General features: G+C 43.8%; 1 protein-coding gene across 16 annotated transcripts in view; it reads right to left on the bottom strand.

Moving 5' to 3' along the window:
* LOC121261462 (cysteine synthase-like) overlaps window positions 1-22,262 on the bottom strand; it is a 44,984-nt gene that overhangs the window by 7,611 nt on the left and 15,111 nt on the right. The window contains exons 1-8 of one of the 16 annotated variants that reach the window (XM_041163854.1): window positions 2,823-2,845; window positions 1,944-2,007; window positions 1,738-1,856; window positions 1,565-1,622; window positions 858-1,121; window positions 642-779; window positions 497-548; window positions 44-123 (exon numbers count right to left, since the gene is read on the bottom strand). In XM_041163854.1, coding sequence (XP_041019788.1) covers window positions 44-123; window positions 497-548; window positions 642-779; window positions 858-1,121; window positions 1,565-1,622; window positions 1,738-1,856; window positions 1,944-1,982 — 750 coding nt within the window. In that variant the 5' untranslated portion in view covers window positions 1,983-2,007; window positions 2,823-2,845. The other 15 variants (XM_041163852.1, XM_041163850.1, XM_041163848.1 and 12 more) reach the window with 15 other exon arrangements.

Below are 22,262 nucleotides of genomic sequence, written 5' to 3'. Positions count from 1 at the left end.
GGAGAACCGAAGTGGAGGCCAATAAAATAATTTCCAGACTCACTTGAATAACTTCATCAAGCAGGTCGACGTCCAGAACGATAGGCATAATACCAACACCAATTCCTTGGATCAGATGCTTGCCTATAAGGTGTTCATGCATGTAATATATATAGTTAGAGAACTTACTTTTGGAAATGAAAAAAGATGAAAGCAGCCCAAATTTGGCTGCATATTTGACTGTCCAAGCATGGGCGACTTCTATCTCCATTAAAGGAAAAGAATCTCATATTAAAAGTGATTTATATTGAAACATACCAGAGAAATTGTCAAATTATTTTCAAAGCACAGGTAAATTCTGACTTCACTAGGATTTGTACTTAAATGGATCTGATTTACAAAAGAATGACTTACGATTTTGTTTTCTTTTGATAAGTAAAACAAGCTTTGTTAATTAGCAAAATGGCACTATCAAAGTATACATCAGAAACACCCAAGTAGAACAAGTTTTACTGACCAGGCTTTCCTCCATTCAAGACTGCGCTTTCAAGTGGTTCTACCCCATAAACCTATCACATAAACAAAAGAAACATATCAGAAGTCACACCAAATAGGGACATGAGCGATCTCTCTTCCCCTCACATACACATACACAAGAGAACCTTGATCTCCGTGTTTTTCTCCTTGAGGAAACTGCCGGCACCAGCTACTGTACCCCCAGTCCCTATCCCTGCAACCAGGGCATCAACCGTCCCTCCTGAATCCCTCCATATCTCCGGGCCAGTGGTTTCATAATGGATCTAAAAAAGATTGACAGAACCATCGATTAAGGGTTTCAACAAGCTATCCACATGACAAGATATCTAACAAAAAAGTACCTTTGGGTTAGCAGGATTTTCAAATTGATGAAGCAGATAACTATTGGGTATTTTACTGAGTAGCTCATTGGCCTTATCAAAAACCCCATAAAAACCCTTGGCAGGATCTGTAAGGTACAATTCTGCTCCAAAAGCTAGGGGCACAATTCTTCTCTCAAGACTCATTGAAGCCGGCATGGCAAGTATAAGTTTGTAACCCCTGACTGCAGCGATGAATGCCAACCCAATGCCAGTGTTACCACCTGTAGCCTCAATGAGGACAGTCTTTTGCCGTCATCCAAACATATCAACAATCATAGTATGTTAATCCCACCGTTGCATAATAAGGGCAACATATGTAGCAAAATGACTATATCCTCATACAGTCAAATATGTTTTGGTTAAAGAAAAATGAAAGATTGGAGGAAAAAAAATTACTCCAATATGAGCATCACCAAACTATCAAACACATCCCTGAAAAATACTCATGGTCTAACTTGTTGAGTCATAATAGAGGGTTCACGTAAGCACAAGTGTAATCAGATTGTATATGGGATAATTAGTGGAACTTGCATGGCAGGAAAAAGCCACATTGCTGCCCTTGTAAAGAAATTTGAGGAGGGAGATGGGTTGGGATTCAATTTTTTTCTAGAACAAGGCGGTCACAAAGTGAAATCTGTATGAACAATCTAAAAACACTCCAGATATGGGGGATTTTCAATACCAACCTTTCCCGGAGTAATCAGACCCTTATCCTCTGCATCTTTAATCATGCTATAAGCAATCCTACAAGCCAAAATATACAAATGAGTTAGTATCAACTAGATATTCTCGAATGAATCTTTTAGTTGCTAGATCACTCTAGTATTATGCAAAAGACAATAAATACAAAAGAAATAACATGATATGCCTGTCTTTAACACTAGAACAGGGTTCCATCAACTCAAGTTTGGCGGCAATACGAGCTACACAGCCATCTACAATATGGTTGAGATATACCATTGGGGTATTTCCAATCAACTGCACAAGAGAAATAATAACATTAGCAAGATTGAATTTGAGAAGAAGCGAAGTGAAAGAAAAAATAGTTCTATGACAAGGTAATACTTCAGTAACATCCTTTTTTATTACACACTTGTCCTCCATGTTGTCTTTTGAACGAAACTGCAAACTAATGAAAGAAAAATGTAAAAGAGTCAGAAAAACTTTCAAGATACAAAGTTACGATCTTGAAAAAATTACTGAGATGTCAAGGGCATATTTTAACAAAATCAAGACAAAGTGACACAAACTAAAATAGACAGAGCACAAAACATAATCATAGCAAAGAAATTTTAACCAACCAACAGATACTTTTCAGAAATCCCCATCTAGTCCTGGAAACAGTCCAGTTATGTGCAGATTCTTTACACAGATTGTTTAAAGCTCCACTCAAAGAGTACAAATTAATAACCAAAAAGGTTCACAAAACAGAAAGGTAAAAAGGAAAGAAGAGTGAAAATATTAATGTCAAAGATAATGTGGATCTTCAAATGAATAGCCTAAAACTAAAAAGCCTTAACTTTAAATAACAATAGTAAGAAGCAGTCCACAAAACAAGGCACAAAACAGGGAAATAGCTAACACATTTTCAGTACTCAATACTTCTTCGTATAAGAAGTTCAAGTACTGGTGCAGAAGTGTAGTTAGGTAGCGCCGTTTTGTTCGGGAATGCAATAAGCTTGCTTATCAATGAGTAATGGTGCAGAACTTAGCGAAAGAATCGCCAGAACCTCAAAAGTTTAATATGACTTTCTATCACGAGCCAGTGTACACTCAGTATAAATAGAGCACAGATGGGAGTGATAACCGACCGAGAAATGTCGAAGAACCCAATTTAATTCCAATATATAACGTCGATATTCAACAACCAACAAATAAAAACAGAGCACCTGCCGAAAAGATGTAACACTATATTAAACAATTCTGAACGATTCCGCTACGTACAGTCGAATTCGCGCACGAATTCGCGCACCCCAACTGACACGTGACAGCTTGTTTTATTAAAAAAAAAAAAAAAAAAGAAACATGAAGAAGCAAACGACGGACAGCACTCTGTATCTCTCGTTCCACGTTGCCCATTTTTGCCGCACGAAGAAGTTTTCAGATTTTTGCCCCACGTCGCCGATTGTTTATCGGCTCTCTGTCTCTCTTGTTCCTCTCCCAAACTGATGGCTTTCTTTCTCCTTCCTTCGCTTTCAAACAATGGCCAGCAGCTCTTATTTCATGGCATTCATGCCATTCTCCTTCCCCCTTGGGTTTTCCTTCAGCCATTCGTCACCACATAAATTGATGAACACAGGACCACAGAAACTTGCAGTTAATCGATAAAGAAAGGATCCATCTTTCACGATGCAATCTGTGCAAAATTTTATTACTTCGGTGATTTTTTCAGCGGGGAAGTAAACGGTTTGTTAATGGGATATAATGGTGGAATCCGTTACGTACTTTTTCCGCAACTCATTTCAAATTCTTATTTCATCTCTTTCAATAATTACAATTTTATATAAAATAAAAGAAATAATTCAACTTTTCAAATAAAAATAATATTAAAAAAGTAACGATGCTACTATGCTGCCTAATATGACCGCTTCATATGCCACTTGGTGCAACTTACACTTCTTTTTTTGCTTTTTTTTTTTTTAAATATTTTTTAAAAAAATAAAAAAATATATCAATACACTAATAGTTACTTCATTAATCATTAAGAAAAAAATTTAAAATAAATAAATATATGAGCGGACAAAATAAGAAGACATACTAGCATTTTTATTAAAAAAATATATTCTAATAATATTTTATTTAACTTTTAACTTTAATCTTAACTCATCTTATCTCATATTCGAAAACAACTCATCTCATCATTTAATCATTATAACTTTCTCAAATTTTCAAACAAAATAAAATAAACAATTTAACTTTTTCAAATTTCAAAACAAGAATAATATTAAAAAAATATATTTTAATAATATTTTATTTAACTTTTAATTTTAATCTCAATTCATTTCATCTCATATGCAAAAACAAACGAGGTCAAAATTAGTGCGAGTGGGTATGGGTTTTGCAAGTGAGGTTTCTTTGTTTAGGTTGATGAACAACTTGCGATTGGGTTTGGGTTTTGCTGGGAGAAGAAGATGTTATTTTTGTCTTGTACCCTTCATGCATTTTTGCATTTTAGAGATTCGACATCTTGTGTCTTGTGATATCAGTGATATGGAGAAAAAACGATTCGTGCGCAATCCTGTTTTATTTTTTCCCTTGTGTTTTTACACAATCCTGCATAGCACCCTTCTCGCCCAGCACCTCCAAAACCGGATGTATACTTACCATCTGATCCACACGTTGATGTAAAAGACCCAGTTTTACAGTGGCAAGCGAAATCATTTGTGCTGGTGTTGAACCCACACTTCCCACTAGACCCTTCACTAAAAACCATCTGTTGGCTGAGTTGGAAGAAGAGAGGAAGAAGCAGTGCACTGTTAGTAGTAGAGCATCAGGTTGGTAGCATCTGAAGTAGGAGTAAAAATAAGAGATCTAAGGTGGTATTAGCACAAGTACATGCCCATTCAAAGTGAGTGCTAGGAAGATAATAGTATACTACGGGTCTGTTTGCATATAGATGTGAGATGAAACCACTTCATCTCATCTCATCATATCTAAGTTTAATTAATAATTTCACTATTACTCACAAATAATTCAACTCAATTCATCTTATTACATTATCTGAATTGACCTAAGGTTATTACTATTATTGTTATGGAAGTGCTTTGCCTCCGCCGCCTCACAATCACCTGCAACTAAAGAGTAAAACGGTTTGGGAGTTCGAGAGAACGCCTCTGATGCCTAAGTCAGTGACTGAGATTATCCTTTAATATCAATAAATCAGATGTTCGTTACATACCTGAATTATTCGTTTATATAGAGCATTTGAACCGCTCTGTTGGTAAATGATAATAGATATATTTTATCATTCAAATTCAACCAAGAGATGAGAGTTCATCTCTTTAGTAAATTTGAATGATAACCGTTTAGATTCATGCCACCATTGGATAGTTATTCAGTCGGTAGTGGTTGTGGGTTAGATTCTCTTGATCCTAAGTAGGGCCTTGGGTAATGAAGTAGGCTTAGAGCTCAAGTAAAGGCCCAAGCCCATATTGAATTTAACCGATTTGAATGTCCTCTCCAGTTACCTTGCAAAGTCTTATTACGCGTGGCATGATGGGACTTGAATTCATGCGTTGTTTCACTTTTCGAGGTGCATATCAGGACGTCATTTCACATTCGTACCTCGCACACTTCAACCGTCAACTCAACTCAAATCTTATTTAAAGCTCCTTGGGATCTCATTTTCCCTCCTCTCTTGAACTCTTGCTCTTTCGCATTTCTTGCTAACTTCTTTGGTTCTTGCTTTCCGTCTGGTTAGTCTTTCGTTTTCTTCGTGCTTTCTCTTCTTCATTCATGGCTTCTTCTTCCAAAGGTAAAGCGGTGGTTTCTGCTACGGCCCTTTACCACCCCGAGATTCCTCTCCCCGAGTCGTCGTTGCTCCTCTAGCATCTATAATCGTGGGTTATTGATGGTCTTCAAACGTTTCTTCTCGCAAACTAGAGATTGCCCGAAACAACTAAAATATTTTCGATTCTGTTGGTTTGAAGGTACCCACTCCAAATCAGAAAGTTGTTGATGCAAAAGGTATGGTCGTTTCTATTGCCCTTTATCTTGCCATGTTTACCATGGGGCTTCCATTGCCCTTCGTGTGACCAGTCCACTACGTGTTAGACGTCCTAGGGCTTGCCCCTGCTCAATTGGTACCCCAATGCCTGGAGAATTTTGATGGCTTGTTATGTTTTGTGATGAAGGGTACTAGAACCCGTGGGCAATGAGTACCCTGACCTAACAGCCTGTGAATTTTTGTCCCTACATGGGTTTAGGCGTTTGGAGGGGAACATTTGTAGTTTTAGATCCCATAGTAAATTGGTTGAATTAGAGCGTAAGTCTTCTTATGCAAAAGATTGGGGGAACAAATTTTTCTTGCTCTTTGGCTCGGGTTGGGAATTTCTCACTGATGAAGCTCATAGTTGGGAATTTGCTATTAGGGCTTGCTGGTCTCCTGTTCTCGATGGGGATGATTTTGAGGCTATTCTTTCTCCACGTGAGGATGCTCGTGTGAGGTTAGTAAAGGCTTGGGCCCAGGCTCATTCCCAGTTATGCTTTTCGGATGTGCTTTTGACCCCCAGCAATATTGAGAAGTTTCTGATGGTTCCTAGTCGGGCCCATATATCGGGACGTGAGTTTTTGGGTGCCCCCCCTGGGTGCCGGCAGGTGATTTAAAGAGGAAAAACCACCCTGGTGCAAATGGGCCAAAGAAGAGAAAACCCAAGAGGGCTTGGGTTTCACCTCGTTCAGATAAGTCTATATCATCGAAGCGTGACTCCTTGCTTCCTCCCACATTGAGTGGAGGTATTAAGTTGGCTCCTCCTCTGGAGAAGCCGAGTGAAATAGCATCCCAGGCGGGTAGAAGTACTAAACTGGCTACTCCTCGGGAGGGACTGAGCAAAATGACTTCCAAGGTGAATGGGAGCATCAAGTTGTTGTCTCCACAGGAGGAACCAAGTAAACTGACCACCTTTGTGACTTCCTCAGCCTTTTCCTTGGATGATGTGATGGCTTTACCCGATGAGGACCTTGAGGCCATAATTGTGGCAGAGGCTGTTGCTGAAGCTTTTGCTCAGCCTTTAGGGATGGATTTACTAGCCGATGACTCTGAACAGAAAGGCGACGACATCCCTTTGAGGGAGGATAACATTATCCTTCTAGATCTCGACCTACTTACAATGTCTTCATCTACACCCACGGACTCCAATCCTTCAAGGCTCATTCGCTTGCATTGCCTTTATCCCCGCCTGTTACTGCTCAGTAGTTTGATGTTCCAGCAGAATCTCCACTAGTGGAACATGTCGAGGAAACAACAGCAGTGTCTGGTTTGCCCCTACCTCTACAATTTCTGGCGGAGTTACCCCTGATTTGCCTTTTGTGTTTCCAGCACTTTCTCTCACTAGTGAGAGTAAGGTTTTGATCTTTTCTCCGCCATTTAGCATTTCTCCTAGAAGAGACGGTGAACCATCCTTGATTACCTCTAAGGAGAACCTTCAAATTAACCAAGCATTCCCTCGCTGGGATGAAGCAAAAGTTTGTTTGTGTTCTCATAGTGATGCACCCATTGGCACTCCCTCTTCTGTTCCTCTTAGACCGACCGAGGGAGCTTCTTCTCAGTTCTTTTTGCTAACACCTCTTTCCAAGCCTTTAATCCGAGGGGTTCATCTAGTTCTCATCCGTCAAGTTCTTCACCCTCACCACATGCTCGCCATGCAGAAGCTTTCAATGCTACTGTTCAACATCTCAGAGATTTTATTGCACCGATAATTTCTTTGTACTCGTTCTTCCTTTTTGCATACTTTGATCATTAGTTCTAAAAAGACTTTCTTTCTTTCTCTTTTCTTTTTTTTAAGGGGTTGATCGCCTTGCCGCTGACTTGGTGGAAGATGGGTTACAACTAGAAGAGGCGAGGGATCAAATGGCCAATGAGTTGACCCAGTTGGAAGCTCGTTCCCACACGGCTGATGGTGAAATGGCTGCCCTCCGTGCCCAAGTTAATTCACTTCGGGAGAAGTTGGCAAGTTCTACTGCGGATGTCGATCATTATCATCAGGAAGTGAAAATGATCGAGAAGGAGCAAGATGGCTTTGACATCCGCCTAAACCAAGTGAAGACAACTGAACAGGAGAGAGACTTAGCTGCTCGCCTTCGCTAGGCTAAGGTCGCTGTGCAGGACCAGGATGACTTGGCTGCTCGCCTACGCCAAGCAGAAGTGGCTGTGCTAGAGCGGGATGACTTGGCCGCCCAGATGGAGGCCTTTAACAAAGAATGAGATGTACTGGTCGCTCGAGTGGAGTTCACTTTGAAAGATCGAGATGACTTGGTTGCTAGCTATGATCGGGCAAAGGTAGAGCTTGAAGAAGTAAGGGTGGCTAAGTCTGATTATGCCTTTCGCCTGGTTTCCCTCGAAGATGAGCGGCGAGAACTAATGATAAAGTTGTGTGTAGCGGAAGGTGTGAAAGCTGAGGCTGAGAAGACTCTGATTGAGGTGAAGAGTCATCTAAAAAATAGTGACCATGAGTATCTTCAACTTAGTGCAGTTGTTGAGTCTGCCAAAAAGAAAATTTCTATCTTAGAGAAGAATGTGTCCGAGCTTAAAATTTCTTTGGAAAAGTCCCAACATGACCTCAATCGGGTTCTTCCTCAACTGGCAGCTGCTCCCAAAGTTCAGTCGCGAGCCTACGATATAGGCTTTAAACTTGGTATCAGGCAGCTTCGTGAGCTTCTCCTTCACGAACCAGAGACAAACTTGCATACTTTGGATTGGAAATCCATCCGAGCTAGTGACGTTGCTCTTCATGTTTGTGATTCTTTTGGTCGGGCTGAGATGTTGGATGCTTTTCCTCACCTTTCCTAAGACTTTGTAAATTCTCAATGTTTTGTAACCCAAAAGGGGATAAGCCAAAACTTTTCTAATGCTTTGTACGTAATGGAACTTTATTCTTGGATATTGTGTAGTTTTTGTTATTCTCTAGTAATCTGTTGAGAAAAAAGTCTGTTCACACCTTAACTTTCAGCTGCCTTAGTTTCGGTGTAGGAAGAAAATAACTAGGCCAGTGGGAGAGTCCCTTTTGGAGAGAAGATATTAACGGGAGATCCCTCAACCATTTTACCCTTAAGTGTTAGGCAAGTAGGAGAGTCTCTCGACCACGTCACCTTTTGGTGAGAATGTGTTAACGGGAGATCCCTCGACCGTTTTACCCTTAAGTGTTAGGCTAGTGGGAGAGTTCCTCGACCACGCCACCTTTTAGCGAGAATGTGTTAACGGGAGATCACTCGACCGTTTTACCTTTGAGTGTTAGGTTAGTGGGAAAGTCCCTCAACTAGGTCACCTTTTGGTGAGAATGTATTAACGGGAGGTCCCTCGACCGTTTTACCTTTAAGTGTTGGGCTAATGGGAGAGTTCCTCAACCACGCCAGTTGAAGTTGTTGCAAAAAGTTAAGGACATAGAAAGAAACATATTGGGAAATTTATTATTGAAAACGAAATCAACAAGTAAATTAACGACCTAACAAATTGGGAAATTTACATATTTCTTCCTTAGACTTAGTATTTCCATAGGTGTTCTGCATTCCATGGGTGTGGTAGTTCACACCCTGCGGCATCCTTGAGATAGTAAGCTCTCAGTCTGTGACTTGCAACTACCACATAAGGGCCTTCCTATCGTGGGCCCAACTTTCCTTCTTCTCTTGTGGTGACACTGGTTTCCTTCAATACTAGATCGCCCATTTTGAAAGATATGGGCCTCACTCTTTTGTTGAAATATTGTTCTGCCTTCCTTTTAGAAGCTGCAACTCTGGGCCTTTGCATCCATCCTTATTTCCTCCAATAGATCTAGGTTTTCTTCTAACCTTGCCACATTTGTTTCGGGGGTAAAGCTTTCTCTTCTATAACTTGGTAACTCCACCTCTACTGGTACCATGGCCTCACTTCCATACGTCAGGGCGAAAGGTGTTTCACCTATTGAGGTTTTTGGTGTTGTCCTATAAGCCCATAAAATCTCTAGGAGCTCATCGGCCCATAATCTCTTTCTGTCACCCATCTTCTTTTTCAATATCCCTATAATGCTTTTGTTGGTTGCTTCAACCTGCCCGTTCGCCTAAGGGTGGCCTAAGGAAGAATATTTGACCTTGATTCCTAACTCAGCACACCATTGGCGATAGTGTTTAGAATCGAACTGTCTTCCGTTATCAGAAATGATACACTGAGGTATTCCAAATCTGCAAACTACAGCCCTCCACAGAAACTTCGTCACGCTGTGGGCCGTTATTGTTGCCATTGCTTCAGCCTCCACCCACTTCACAAAGTAGTCGACGATTATAATGATGAACTTGGTTCCTCCTTTGCTGGGGGCATAGGGCCTACTAGGTCTACCACCTATTGAGCGAAAGACCACGATGAAAGTTATGGATCACAACTCCTCGGAAGGTGCGCTCGGCACTGTGTGTGAATCTGGCATTGGACACCTTTTTTTACAAACTCCTTTGCATCTTTGAGCACGTTTGGCCAATAATATCGTGCCCTTACAATCTTTGCGACGAATGATTGTCCTCCCGAATGACTCCTGCATATCCTTTTGTGTACTTCTCTCATCACATATTATACTTCACTCTTTTGCTACGCATCTTAGTAATGGGTTTGAAAAATTCCGCCTATATAGTACCCCATCTATTATAGTAAATTGGGCTGCCCTGCCTTTTAACTTCCTCGCCTCTTCCCGAGATAGGGGAGATCACCTATCTCTAAATATTTTCTTATATCATCAGCCTAACCTGGCATACTCTCTCCAATTTGCAAGTTTTCCTTGCCTACGTCTGGACAACCTATTATTTGAAGATCAACCTTCCATGGCAACGCATCTTCTTGCTTTGCTGAGATTGCTCGTGCCAACCGATCGGCCTTAAAATTATCTTCTTGAGGTATTTTCTAGATTCAAAAGTACTTGAGTCTTTTGCATTGTTCTTGAACTTGATGGAGATACTTCATTAGCTTGACTCCTCTTGCCAAATATTCCCCGGTGATTTGTCCAAGTACTACCTAAGAATCGGCTTTCATTTCAATCTCTTTGCCTCCTATCACCTTCGTTATTGCCAAGTCGGTGAGCACTGCTTCATATTTGACCTCATTATTTGTAACTTTAAAATCCAATTGCGGTACGACTCTTTCTCTTCGCTCGTCACCACGTACACACCAACTCCTCCCCCTATTCGGCAGGATGATCCATCCACATGCACTTGCCATGACTTCTTCTCGGGGAACTTAGGGACTTCCTCTCGAAAATTTGAAAACTCTACCACAAAGTCGGCTAGGATCTACCCTATTACAGCACTTTTCGGCACGTAACTGATGTCATACTCGCTTAGCTTGATAGACCACTTGGCCAGTCGTCCCAAGGTGTCTGGCTTCTGTAATACTGTCTATAAAGGTGACGAGGTAATTACCTTTATCAGATGAGCCTGGAAATAAGGTTGTAGTCGCCTTACTGCTACTACCACGGCAAAGGCAATTAATTCAATCTTTGGATGCCTGGTTTTAGCTCTTCTCAGAGCCCTACTTATATAGTACACCGGCTTCTGCTCCTTCCCTTCTTCTCGTATCAAAACTACTCTTACTGTATTTGGGGTCACTGCTAGGTAAAACAACAGTGGCTCTCCTTGCTTCGTGTGACTGAGCAATGGCGGGTTAGTCAAATATTCCTTCAATTGTGAAAACGCATCTTCGCACTTGGTATCCCAATCTTGTGCTTTCTTAAGCACCTGAAAGAAAGGACGACATTTATCTGTTGATCGGGATACGAACCAGTTAAGGGCTGCTATCCTTCCTGCCTATTTTTGCACTTCATTTAGATTCTTAGGCGACTTCATCTCTATTATTGCTCTAAGTTTTTCGAGATTTGTTTCAATTCCTCTTTCTGACACCATAAATCTAAGGAATTTCCCTGATTGCACTCCAAAGGCACATTTGGTTGGATTGAGCTTCATTTGATATTATCGCAAAACAGAAGAGAGAGAGAGAGAGAGAGAGAGAGAGACTCGAGAATAGGGATGTAACGACCCTGTCCAATATTTTTAAGGTTGGTGTAAGGGAAACTTTCCCCTCAAGAAAGGCTCATTGGATCTCGGCCCAAAAACATAGCCCGATGGGGGTTTTTGTTACCCCAGCAAGAAGCTAACTGACAGTTAAGGAGAGGCGACGTTTGGTCGATAAAACAGCTCGACCTGGCACAAAAGCAGCCTCCCTCTAGAATGGAATATGTACAGGGTACACTGGAAATTCGGAAGACCTTCGATTTATTAGCGTCAGAGCATCAACGGCTCACATAAGCTAGATTGAGGCTCGAGCAGCCACCCCACATTAATAACGCTACAAATCAAGTCACACTCCGCAATGATGAAGCCGACACAGAAGCCGCGCCGCATTTAAAGACTATGACAAAGTGAACAATACGGGAAACTCGAGCTTCTTGAAAGAAGGCACGATCTGCTTTCAAACTTGTAGTATAAATAGATAATCCCAAGTATGAGGAAACTCTCTTTGATTCCTAGACTTTCTTACTTATTTACTACACACCAAGAACACTTGTTGACTTTGGCATCAAAGGCTCCCCGAGCCCTAGGCCGCCCTCTCAAAGCCGCATTACATTCTTCTCTCTATAGGGCTCGTTGCGAAAACCTGAGTTCTTGGAGCCTGTCCCAAGGGTGTGCGAAACACGACGTCAACAGTGGCGCTGTCTGTGGGATTGAATTAGATCTCGTGTGTCCTTCGTACATCTAAGGCAACACGTTCCATGTAACTCAGAGGATCGCTGAACTGACTTGAGATAGGGAGGTAAATCAAATGGAGAACCAAACGTGCAAGAACGAGAAAATTATGATAGAAAAAGACCAAGCAGGGGAGGACAAAACGTGACGAGTGACAGAGGAGGCTAGCGTTCAGCCTCCGATCCCCAATCGCTCAGAGCTCGTGAGCGAAGCTCAAGATGAGCAGGAGCCCCGAAAGGCCAAGCCAATCAGACCGCTGGAACTTGTCATCCTCCACCCAAGCAGGCCAGAAGCCACGATGACAATCGGCAGTAGGATAACACAGCAAGCTCGAGACGCCATATGACAACTCCTCACTGAACACCTGGATGTGTTTGTATGGAATCATGGAGACATGGCCGGGATAGCCCCCGAGAGCATACATCACAATTTAAGTGTAGACCCAAAAATCTGAGAAGTGCGGCAGAAGCGTCAGTGCAGAGGCGGACTGACTGTTGGAAACAGGACCGAGAAGCTCACTACCCAGAGTGGTTGTCGAATGTAGTGCTAGTTAGGAAGTTGAGTGGCAAGTGGAGAATGTGCGTTAATTTCACTGACCTCAACAATGCTTGCCCAAAAGATAGCTTCCCGCTCCCCCGAATTGACCTCGTTGTCGACTCTACGGCAGGTCATCACATGCTCAGCTTCATGGACGTCTACTTCGGGTACAACCAAATCTGTATGAAGCCTAAAGGCGAGGAGAAGACTTAGTTCATTACAGACCGAGATTTGTACTACTACAAGGCGATGTCATTCAGGCTAAAGAATGTGGAGGCCACCTATCAACGTCTAGTCAAGCGAATGTTCAAAGACCAAATAGGACAAAATATGAAAGTCTACGTGGACGACCTACTGGTCAAAAGCGGGACCTTAGAACAACATCTGGACAACTTGAGGGATGCTTTTGCGATATTATGACAATATCAGATGAAACTGAATCCGACAAAGTTCTCATTCGGCGTCGGATTGGGAAAGTTCATAGGATTCATAGTGTCTGAACGAGGTATTGAGGCCAATCCTGAGACGGTAGACACCATCCTCAATATGGCTCCACCATGAAGCATAAACGAAGTACAAAGGTTAGTTGGGCAAATTGTCGCGCTCAATAGGCTTGTCTCAATATCGACCGATAAATGCCTACCATTTTTCAAAATCTTGCGGAAAGCAAAAATGTGGGACGACGAGTGCGACCAGGCATTTGGAGCCCTAAAAAAATACCTTACAAGCCCTCCGCTGCTTAGCCAATCCAAGTGCGGAGAAACGCTGACCTTACACCTGACCATCTCCCCCGAGTCAGTTTCCTTAGTACTGGTACGTGAGGAAGAAGGGATCCAAAGGCCGGTTTACAATGTCAGTCGGGCGTACCAAGGGGCCGAAGCCCGGTACCCCTGCATAGAGCAATTAGCCTTTGCATTAGTAGCAACCACGTAGAAGCTACGCCCATATTTTCAGGCTCACCCTATACGAGTCCTCACAGAGACCCCTCTGAAGAAGGTATTACAACGGCCAGACACTTCAGGATGCCTTATGAACTGGGCAGTGGAATTGAACGAATTCGATATCGACTATGGTACGCACCCTACAAAACCCTGGTAAGTATTTGTCAACGACTCATCTTGCCTGGCAGGAGGGGGAGTAGGGGTGTACATCATGACTTCAGAAAGGGAAGAACACAATTACGCCGTTAAATTGGCATTTAAGACAACGAATAATAAAGCAGAGTACGAACTGCTACTTGCAGGGTTGCAGGTGGCCAGAGCCTTAGGAGTCGCCAAGATCGAAGTACGGGCCGACTCTAAAGTGGTGGTGAACCAAGTACAAGGAGAGTTTGCCGTTAAGAGCGAAAAGCTAAGGAGGTACCTCACATTGGTAGAGGCAGAGCGGCCTCACTTCAAGTATTTTCAAATTCAGCAAATACGAAGGACGGAAAATCAATAGGCAGATAAACTGGCACGGGCAGCATCCGGGCAGAAAGACCCTATCTTGCCGAATAACACGGTGGTTAAGACAGTAGAAGTGCCTGATGCTGGGATTGAGGTCATGACTATACAACCTGGGACCCAGACTGGGCAACAAGCATAGTCAAATATTTGGAAACTGGCGAAGTAGCTGAAGATAGGCAGGAGGTGAGAAAATTCAGGAATAGAGTGGTGTGCTACACCATGATTGAGAAAGTCCTGTACCGGCAGGGTCACTCAGATCCTCTCTTAGGATGTATCTCCATGGAGGAAGCACAATACGTGTCAGCAGAAATACACGAGAGAATTTGCGGGAACCATTCGGGAGGACGGGCACTAGCCTGGAAAGTGACGAGAGCGGGTTACTACTGGCCCCAAGCTCTCCGAGATGCCAAAAGCTATGCTCGAAAGTGTCCAAATGCCAATAGTACACCCAAATTCCCATTGCCCACCAGGGAGGTTGGCGTCGATCTCCTCACCTTGGTTATTTGCCTAGTGGGGGGTTAATCTGGTTGGCCCCCTTCCACCGAGCAAATGAGGGGTCAAGTTCGTAGTGGTGGCAGTCAACTACTTCATCAAATGGATCGAGACTGAAGCTTTAGCCACCATCACTGCATGCAATATTACATAATTCCTGTGAAAATTGATAATTTACAGGTTCGGCGTCCCACACACTATCATCTCGGACAACAGGAGGCAGGTCGACTCCTATCACTACCGAAACTGGTGCCGAGACTTGGGGATCAAGTTTCAATACTCGTCCCCAGGGCACCCACAGTCTAATGGTCAAGTTGAGCAATTAAAAAAATGCTGATGGGAATACTGAAGAAACGACTTGACTACAGAAAAGATGCATGGGCTGAGGAACTCCCCACTGTGCTTTGGGCCTACCAGGTCACGGTAAAGACGCCGACCCGGGAGACTATTCACTCTCACCTACGGACACGAGCCAATGCCACCAGTAGAAGTCGGACTTCCCACGTACAGAGTTCAACACTTCGAACGAGAGTCCAATGACAGACGACTAGAGGAATAGTTAGACCTACTAGAAGAAGTACGACTAGAATCAAAGATAAAGGCCACATCCGATAAAAGAAAGGTTGAGAGGAATTTCAACAAGCGCTTACGGTTGAGGACGTTTCAAGTAGGGGAACTGATACTCAAAAAAAAAAAAAAAAAAAGGAACGACGACGCATGATGAAGGAAAATTGGGTCCCAGCAGGGAGGGTCCAAACGTGGTCATCATCGCAAATCGATCAGGTTCCCATCGCCTCAAAGATTCTCAAGGAAACTAGCTACCGCACCCATGGAACGCTGAGCACCTGCGAAAATATTACTGTTAAGCCAACTCCCTTATCATAATTTATATACCTTCATGAGAAAGTTGCAGAACGTAATCCAAATATGTGTTTTGTCTTGCCTCAATTATTGATTACAGGTGTATGACGTAACAAGAAAATCGGTCTGCACACCAGCAAGGTCAACTCGCAGAATAAATACTTCAACAACATACCTCCTCTCGAAATGAAAAGGGAATGGTAGGCGTAAAAGGTTTTCTTATCCCTCTCGCCGAGGAGTATAGGTCGACCTTTGGTCACCCGAAGACAAAACTTACCTTCCTTGTAGGCGTCAACAATCGAGATTGGGTCCAGTAACATACTGTCCGAACGACTTACCTCACTGCCGGATACCAGAGGCAAATGTAGGCCTTAAGGTTATCTTATCCCCCCAAAGGGGAGAGCGGGAGCGGGGTCAGCTTACGACTACCTAAATAACTTATCCCAACCTCCGATGCGATGAAGTATGAGATCAGCGCTAGCCTGACCCAAACCTATCATTTCCTGTGATGTCAACGAGCGAGAGTGGGTCCAATTATAGACTACTCGAACAGCTTACCTCCCCATGAAGGATGATAAGCAAGCCGGCAGCTCAGCCTCCTCGTCCTGGAGAGCGGGACCAGGAGGTTGAGCCGACAGCTTACCCCGACCCCCCTCACTGTGAATGAGCAGTCAGCCAACTATTGTCTGAACTTACCTCCCTACGGGGTAGTATAGGGAAAGGTAGGCCTTAAGGTTGCCTTATCCCTCTCGCGACGGAGTGCAGGTTAGTCTTCAGCTACCTGGAGAAAAATGTTTACATTCCTCATCAGCGTCAACGGGCTGGAGCAGGAGCGGGTTTAGTAACAGACTGCTCGAACGACTTACCATCTTGTGAGATACCATAGGGAAAGGTAGGCCTTAAGGTTGCCTTATCCCTCCCACAATGGAGAGTGTGATCAGCCTCACGGCTACCCGAATAATTTACCCAGACCCCTGTTACGACAAAGTGTGGGATCAGTACCAGCCTAACCCAAACTTACCATTTCCTGCGATGTCAACAGGTGGGAGCGGGTCTAGTAACAGACTGTCTGAACAACTTACATCCCTACAGAATACTATAAGAAAAGGTAGGCCTAAAGATTGCCTTATCCCCCTCGTAGTGGAGAGCAGGACCAACTCCACGGTCGCCCGAATACTTACCCCAACCCCCACCGTAGTGAAGGAGTGGACCAGCCACATCGCTATCAAAATTACCTCCCCGGGGGACAAAAAGGCAAAATGGCATGAGGTATTTTGACCTCTTCCAGACAGAGAGCGGACCAAGTCTATAGACAGCCCTAATGATGAGAAGAAAGACACTGGTATCATCAGTGGAATCTACATCAACGAGATCGCCATTAGCAGCATACCTCCCCTACAGGCAAAAAGGACGAGTCATGCCAAAGGCTGCTCTATCTCTCCCGCGGAGGAGTGCGGGTCAGCCGTTGGCCACCCAACATATTTACCAACGGAACACCATCTCCAGCAACGGAATGTCGAACAGACAGCACCTTAGGCCTTCACTGCATTTTGGCAAAACTGCTCAGGTTTGCGAATTCACTAACAGGTTTGACTTGTGCAACATCTCCTACTTACCTTCCTGTGAGGGTCAACCAGCGGGACCAGCCGTCAGGCGTCTCTTGCCTACCTCAAGGTAAAATGCGGGTTCAGTCTTTCAACAGCCTGACATTACCTTCAGGGCGACATAGCACTATCGGACATCTCCTACTTATCTTCCCATAAGGATCAATAGGTGAGTCCAGCCTTATGGCGGCCCAACCTGCCTCGCGGCAAAGTACAAGTTCAGTCCTTCGAATGCCCTACATTATTTATTAAGGGAGCATCTCCACTAGCAAGTGTCAGATGCTCGCTTTCGGACCAAAACCACATCCAGTGGGATTACCTTCAGGAACAAGCCTTCGGAATTAACGTGCCTCTGGGCTCCACAACCGACTAAAGTAGACAGCTCCTTGACCACCTCATGCGGGTCACAACTGGCACACTCTAACATTGACCGCAATCCACATCAGAAAGGGAAATTTCACCCACGTCAATGAAAACAGAGACGCCGAAGAAAGTACGCCACTCGACAAGACTGTCCAATCTTACAAACTGCTCCCCCTTTTTTGTTTACTATTTTTATTAAATCGACAGGCAGAAAAGGTTAAGGACCGCCCGGCCTCCACGCTTCTGAATAGGCAGGCAGGTCGCTTGACTGCCCGGCCAACTTCCATACGAGCTCCATGTGGTCAGACCTACCTTCCCACAAGGCAAAAGAGACCAATCACGCCGAAGGTGACTCTATCTCTCTAGTGGAGGAGTGCAGGTTAGTCATCGGCCACCGAGAATATTTATCAGCATCTACAAATATTTACCAGTGGAATCTTCACCTATTAAATATTTATCAAATGAATCTTCGTAAACAGAAACTAACACCCTAACAATGCAGGGAAAAGCCACGAGAAAGGCAGCCAAGGAACAAAAACGAAAGGAAAAGTGACGTTCGGCTCCCTACAGGTGAAAATCAAGCCAAGCCTACCGGCCGCACAGACAACAAAAGCAAATGACAAAAGCATCATCATCCGGGAAAAAAATACAGTATAAAGTCCACCAACGGGCGTGGTCGTCAACCGCGACCAGACACTAGGGAGTAGACTGTAGGGAAATTAAAAAAAATAAAAATAAAAATACAAAAATAAAAAGGAGAATGTTGCAGTCAAGCCAGCAACTCATTAGCCTCTTTGACTTTAGTGTCAAGCCAGTTGATCTACCGGCCATTAGTGTCCCATTGCCGATGAAGCTCCAGAACATCAGCCTGCAATCACTCCAGTTCCAACTGACATTGGTCTAGAGAATGTTGCAGCGTGTCCCTAGCCTCGCAGGCTAGCAAAGCCTCGATGTGAAGTTGACCAACCTCCCCTTGGGATCTAATCAGGTCGGCTAGGTCTCCCTTAGCCGCCTCCCTCTGTTCCCGCTCGAAAACCACGCTTTACATGATAGTCTGGACTAGAGGGTGAAGGTCGCGGTTCTCTCTCCCTAGCACCGCTGGGCTATCCACAAGGAAGGTTGCCAGGCGCTCCAACCCCTACAGTGAAAGGCGAGTTAAAAAAAATGAAACAATGGTCGAGTAAAGTTTACCCCGATAAGTAGCTTCTTGGCTTTCTCTTTTGCTCTACGGACATGATTTGCACAGCTACAAAGCGCAGTCATCCAAAGATCCTCAGGGACCTCCCCGGTGACTTCCCTATCGTCATCAGTGACACCGACAGCTCCCTCACTGGGAACGTCGCCCATTGTTTCCACCGCACCACTGGGGCGGGTGGCTTTGGCCACACAAGTTATGTCAACAAAAACTCTCTGGGCCGGTGACGCAGCGCAATGTGGAACGACAGGCGGTGCCAACTCTTTGGACGCTCTCGGGGGCTTAGGGAGACGAAGCACCAACACAGATGGCCCCCAGTAGGAATGGCAACTGCAGCACTGCCCGAGTGATTGGAGGGGGAGAGATGCTATGAGGTCTTTTTCCCTTCCCCACAACTTGTGGGCAAGCAGGATGATGGGAAGCAGGCGCGACAGTCTATTCCATATGAATCCCTGCCTCAGAGCGCTGGCTGGGGGAGGGGGGGACCAGGTATCAACGGAGGCTATCATCCGACAACAAAGCCTTTGAATACACGTCATTAGAATGCGTCGCCACCCAGGACCTGACAATCGCAAGTCTCGCTTCCTCACAAGGATTTGGTTCGGGGCGACAGATCGAAGCATCAGAAACTGTGCCTCAAGAATTCACGGGTTGGAAGCTGTAGATGCTCTCGACCCTTCCACACTAAATTGTGGGTGATAAAAAATTCATGGGTGGTTAAGTCTAGATAATCAAACCCAACCGCCTTCAAGTCAAGGCGCTAGATGACACAACACGAGACCAAAATCCTCCATGTGACAAGGAGGAGTTGTGCGGGCATCAGCTCAAAGAAAGCCAACACTTCATGTACTGGCAGGGGAACTAGCAACCTTAAGCCATAGGAGAACATGGCAAGATACACTACAACTCTAGTATCATGGCCTTCCTCATCCACCGCTCCTCCAGTGGGTAGAGGCACTTCAAGCTCTAGTTTTGGGAGGATCCCGTAAGTCGCTTTCAATTCTTCCAACTCCTTAAAAGTAACCGTCGATCGCCAGGAAAATCCGGCGAAATCATCTGTAAGGGAGTCGCTTCGGGCGACAGCAGCCGAATCGGTGACTAGGACATGGGGCTGGCTGTGTGAGATCCATAAAATCTTGTGTTTATAATTTATTTTAAAAGTGTGTTATTTTTATATTATTTATTTTGGTGTGTTTTATTCTGGATTTTTATTTTGTTATTATTTTACTGGGCTGTGTGTGTGTGTTTTTCATTGTGGGCCATGGGTGTGTGAGTTTAGTGAGCCGGTTCCAACCCAGCCCGTGTGATTTACTTGTGGCCCAGTCGTGTGGTCTAAGCCCAACCCGTGTGCGAAACGTAGCCCAGCCCGTGCGGAGTGTAACCCAACCCTTTTGTGTTGCTTAACGGCGTCGTTCCACTTTGAACCCTAGGGATTTCATCACTTTCTTCATGCGCCGTGCGACTTCTTCTTCTCCTTTTCTTCTTCTTTTCTTCTTCTTTCTTTTACAATTTTCCAGCTCCTCCTTGTTCTTTCAACAGCTGCCGCAAGCCAGCACCTCCTCCTTCCATACCTTTGCTCCGTGTCTTTCGGTAGTGACTCTGAAGCTTGCTGTCAAGCTGCCGTTCCCCACGGCCACCACCTCATTCTTCCGTAAGCATCTCGGTGGCGTTGGGCATGGGCTCCGAATGTGCTGTCTTTGCCGCCGCACCACACGTCCGGCGAAGACATCTCACTCCTCCACGGCTTGCTGCCGTTATTTTTCATCTTATCTACCCGTGCGACATACAGCTCCTCAAACCGCCATAGTTGGTCTATTTATAGTCCACGGGTTCCTCAGATTAATTTTTCGGAGATCCTCATCCTCTTTCTCTCTTTCAAGCCATTTTCATCTCTTGGTATTTTGAGTGTTGATCTGTAAATTTTTGTGTTAAATCCGAGATCTTGAGGAGTTGTGCCGTGCTCTGTTTGTTCTTAAAATTGTGAAAAACTCAATCGGTTTGTTTTGGTAATTGTTTGGAATTTTCGTGTGTTGAGTTTCTCGAGTTTTATTTCGTAGATCGATTTCTTTTGAGAGAAATCCCACTAAATAAGCCATTGTTTGATTCTTGAAAATTCATTGTTGCCGCCGTTGAGCCACCACCTTGAGCAAACGCTCTTTCGCTTGATCTTTCAGAATTTCCTAACTTCGTGTGTATGTAATTTTCCAGTTTTTATTAATAAAGTTGTTGTAATTGTATTTTGTAAACTGTCATTTCTGTTGTAACTGTTGATTGTAAATGATCTGTTGGATTTAGGCCATGGGCCGTTAAAGCGTTGGGTCGTAACTGTTGTAATTGTTAGAATTGGGCCTTGGGCCGGTTTGGAGGACGGGGTTTGACTTGTTTTGTGAAATGGTGAAATTGTAAATAAATGATTAATTTTATAAATGAATTGTATATTCATATTAAATGATTGAACTGTATATTTATGGTTTTTATTAAAATGTGATGTGATGTTACGTGGTTTGTTGCATTGGTTACTGAATATGTAGGTACGTGTGTATCACGACCCCAAGTCGAGATGGGGTATTATCTCGGTGGAGCTCCTCTGGTCACTTGGGAACATAACTGACTGACGTGACATCCCCCGAGTTGTCGCAGGGTGACGACGGGAACAGACGAGACGGTAACGCTCTCGTACCGATTTTGTGACCTTTTGGCTGGCGAGGTTAGCGGATGTTTGGCCATGTACGCGCTGGGCACGGAACTGGGCATCGCTCGTTACGAAGTCTCATGCACGGACGTTACCCGTGATGTGACGAAGAGAACTAAGGTGTGCGGACGGTCCATAGGGGAGACCATAGTGCATGCGTAATTTCATAATAAATATGATTGGGACCAAAAATGAGATTTTTGGTGTAAGTATAAAAATGGTATTTTTGAGAAATTGAATGTGGGTTGTTATTCTGTCCGTATGGGGACGCGTGGTTATATAAATGTATTTTAAATCTCTTAGATGTTGTTTTGGTTAATTACTTGCTGAGATGTCATAATTTCATTGTGGTGTTTTAACCTACGGTTCCGTTTTATGGTGCCGTAGAGTTTGACGCAAAGCCCGAGTATGAACCTGAAGGACCGACTTCACCAGAAGCTTAAGTTGCTGATATGTTGTTCAGCGTTTTGGGATTTGTTTCTCTTATGTTATTTGTTTTCTTTAAATTATCTGTTAAAAAACTGTAAAATTCTTGTAAAGTTATTTTACTACTTTTTGAACAATTCTGGTACTTAATAAAGAAAGACTATTTTATTTTCTCCGTTGCGAATATTATTGTGTACATTTACTGCATGTTGTACACACTTTGAGCACTGGTCGTTGGAGTGCGTGATCCGTGTAGTCATCATCTCGGTGTCACGAACTCCACAAAAATAACACGTGGGGGTCGAGGGCGCCACAGACTGCGTACTAAAAAACTTTTTTTTATAAAAAGAAATTAGC

The sequence above is a fragment of the Juglans microcarpa x Juglans regia genome, chromosome 4D (genome assembly GCF_004785595.1).
Source record: "Juglans microcarpa x Juglans regia isolate MS1-56 chromosome 4D, Jm3101_v1.0, whole genome shotgun sequence".
Lineage (NCBI taxonomy): Eukaryota > Viridiplantae > Streptophyta > Magnoliopsida > Fagales > Juglandaceae > Juglans > Juglans microcarpa x Juglans regia.
Note: the sequence above shows the minus strand (reverse complement) of the source record. Positions and strands in the feature narration are given on the sequence as shown.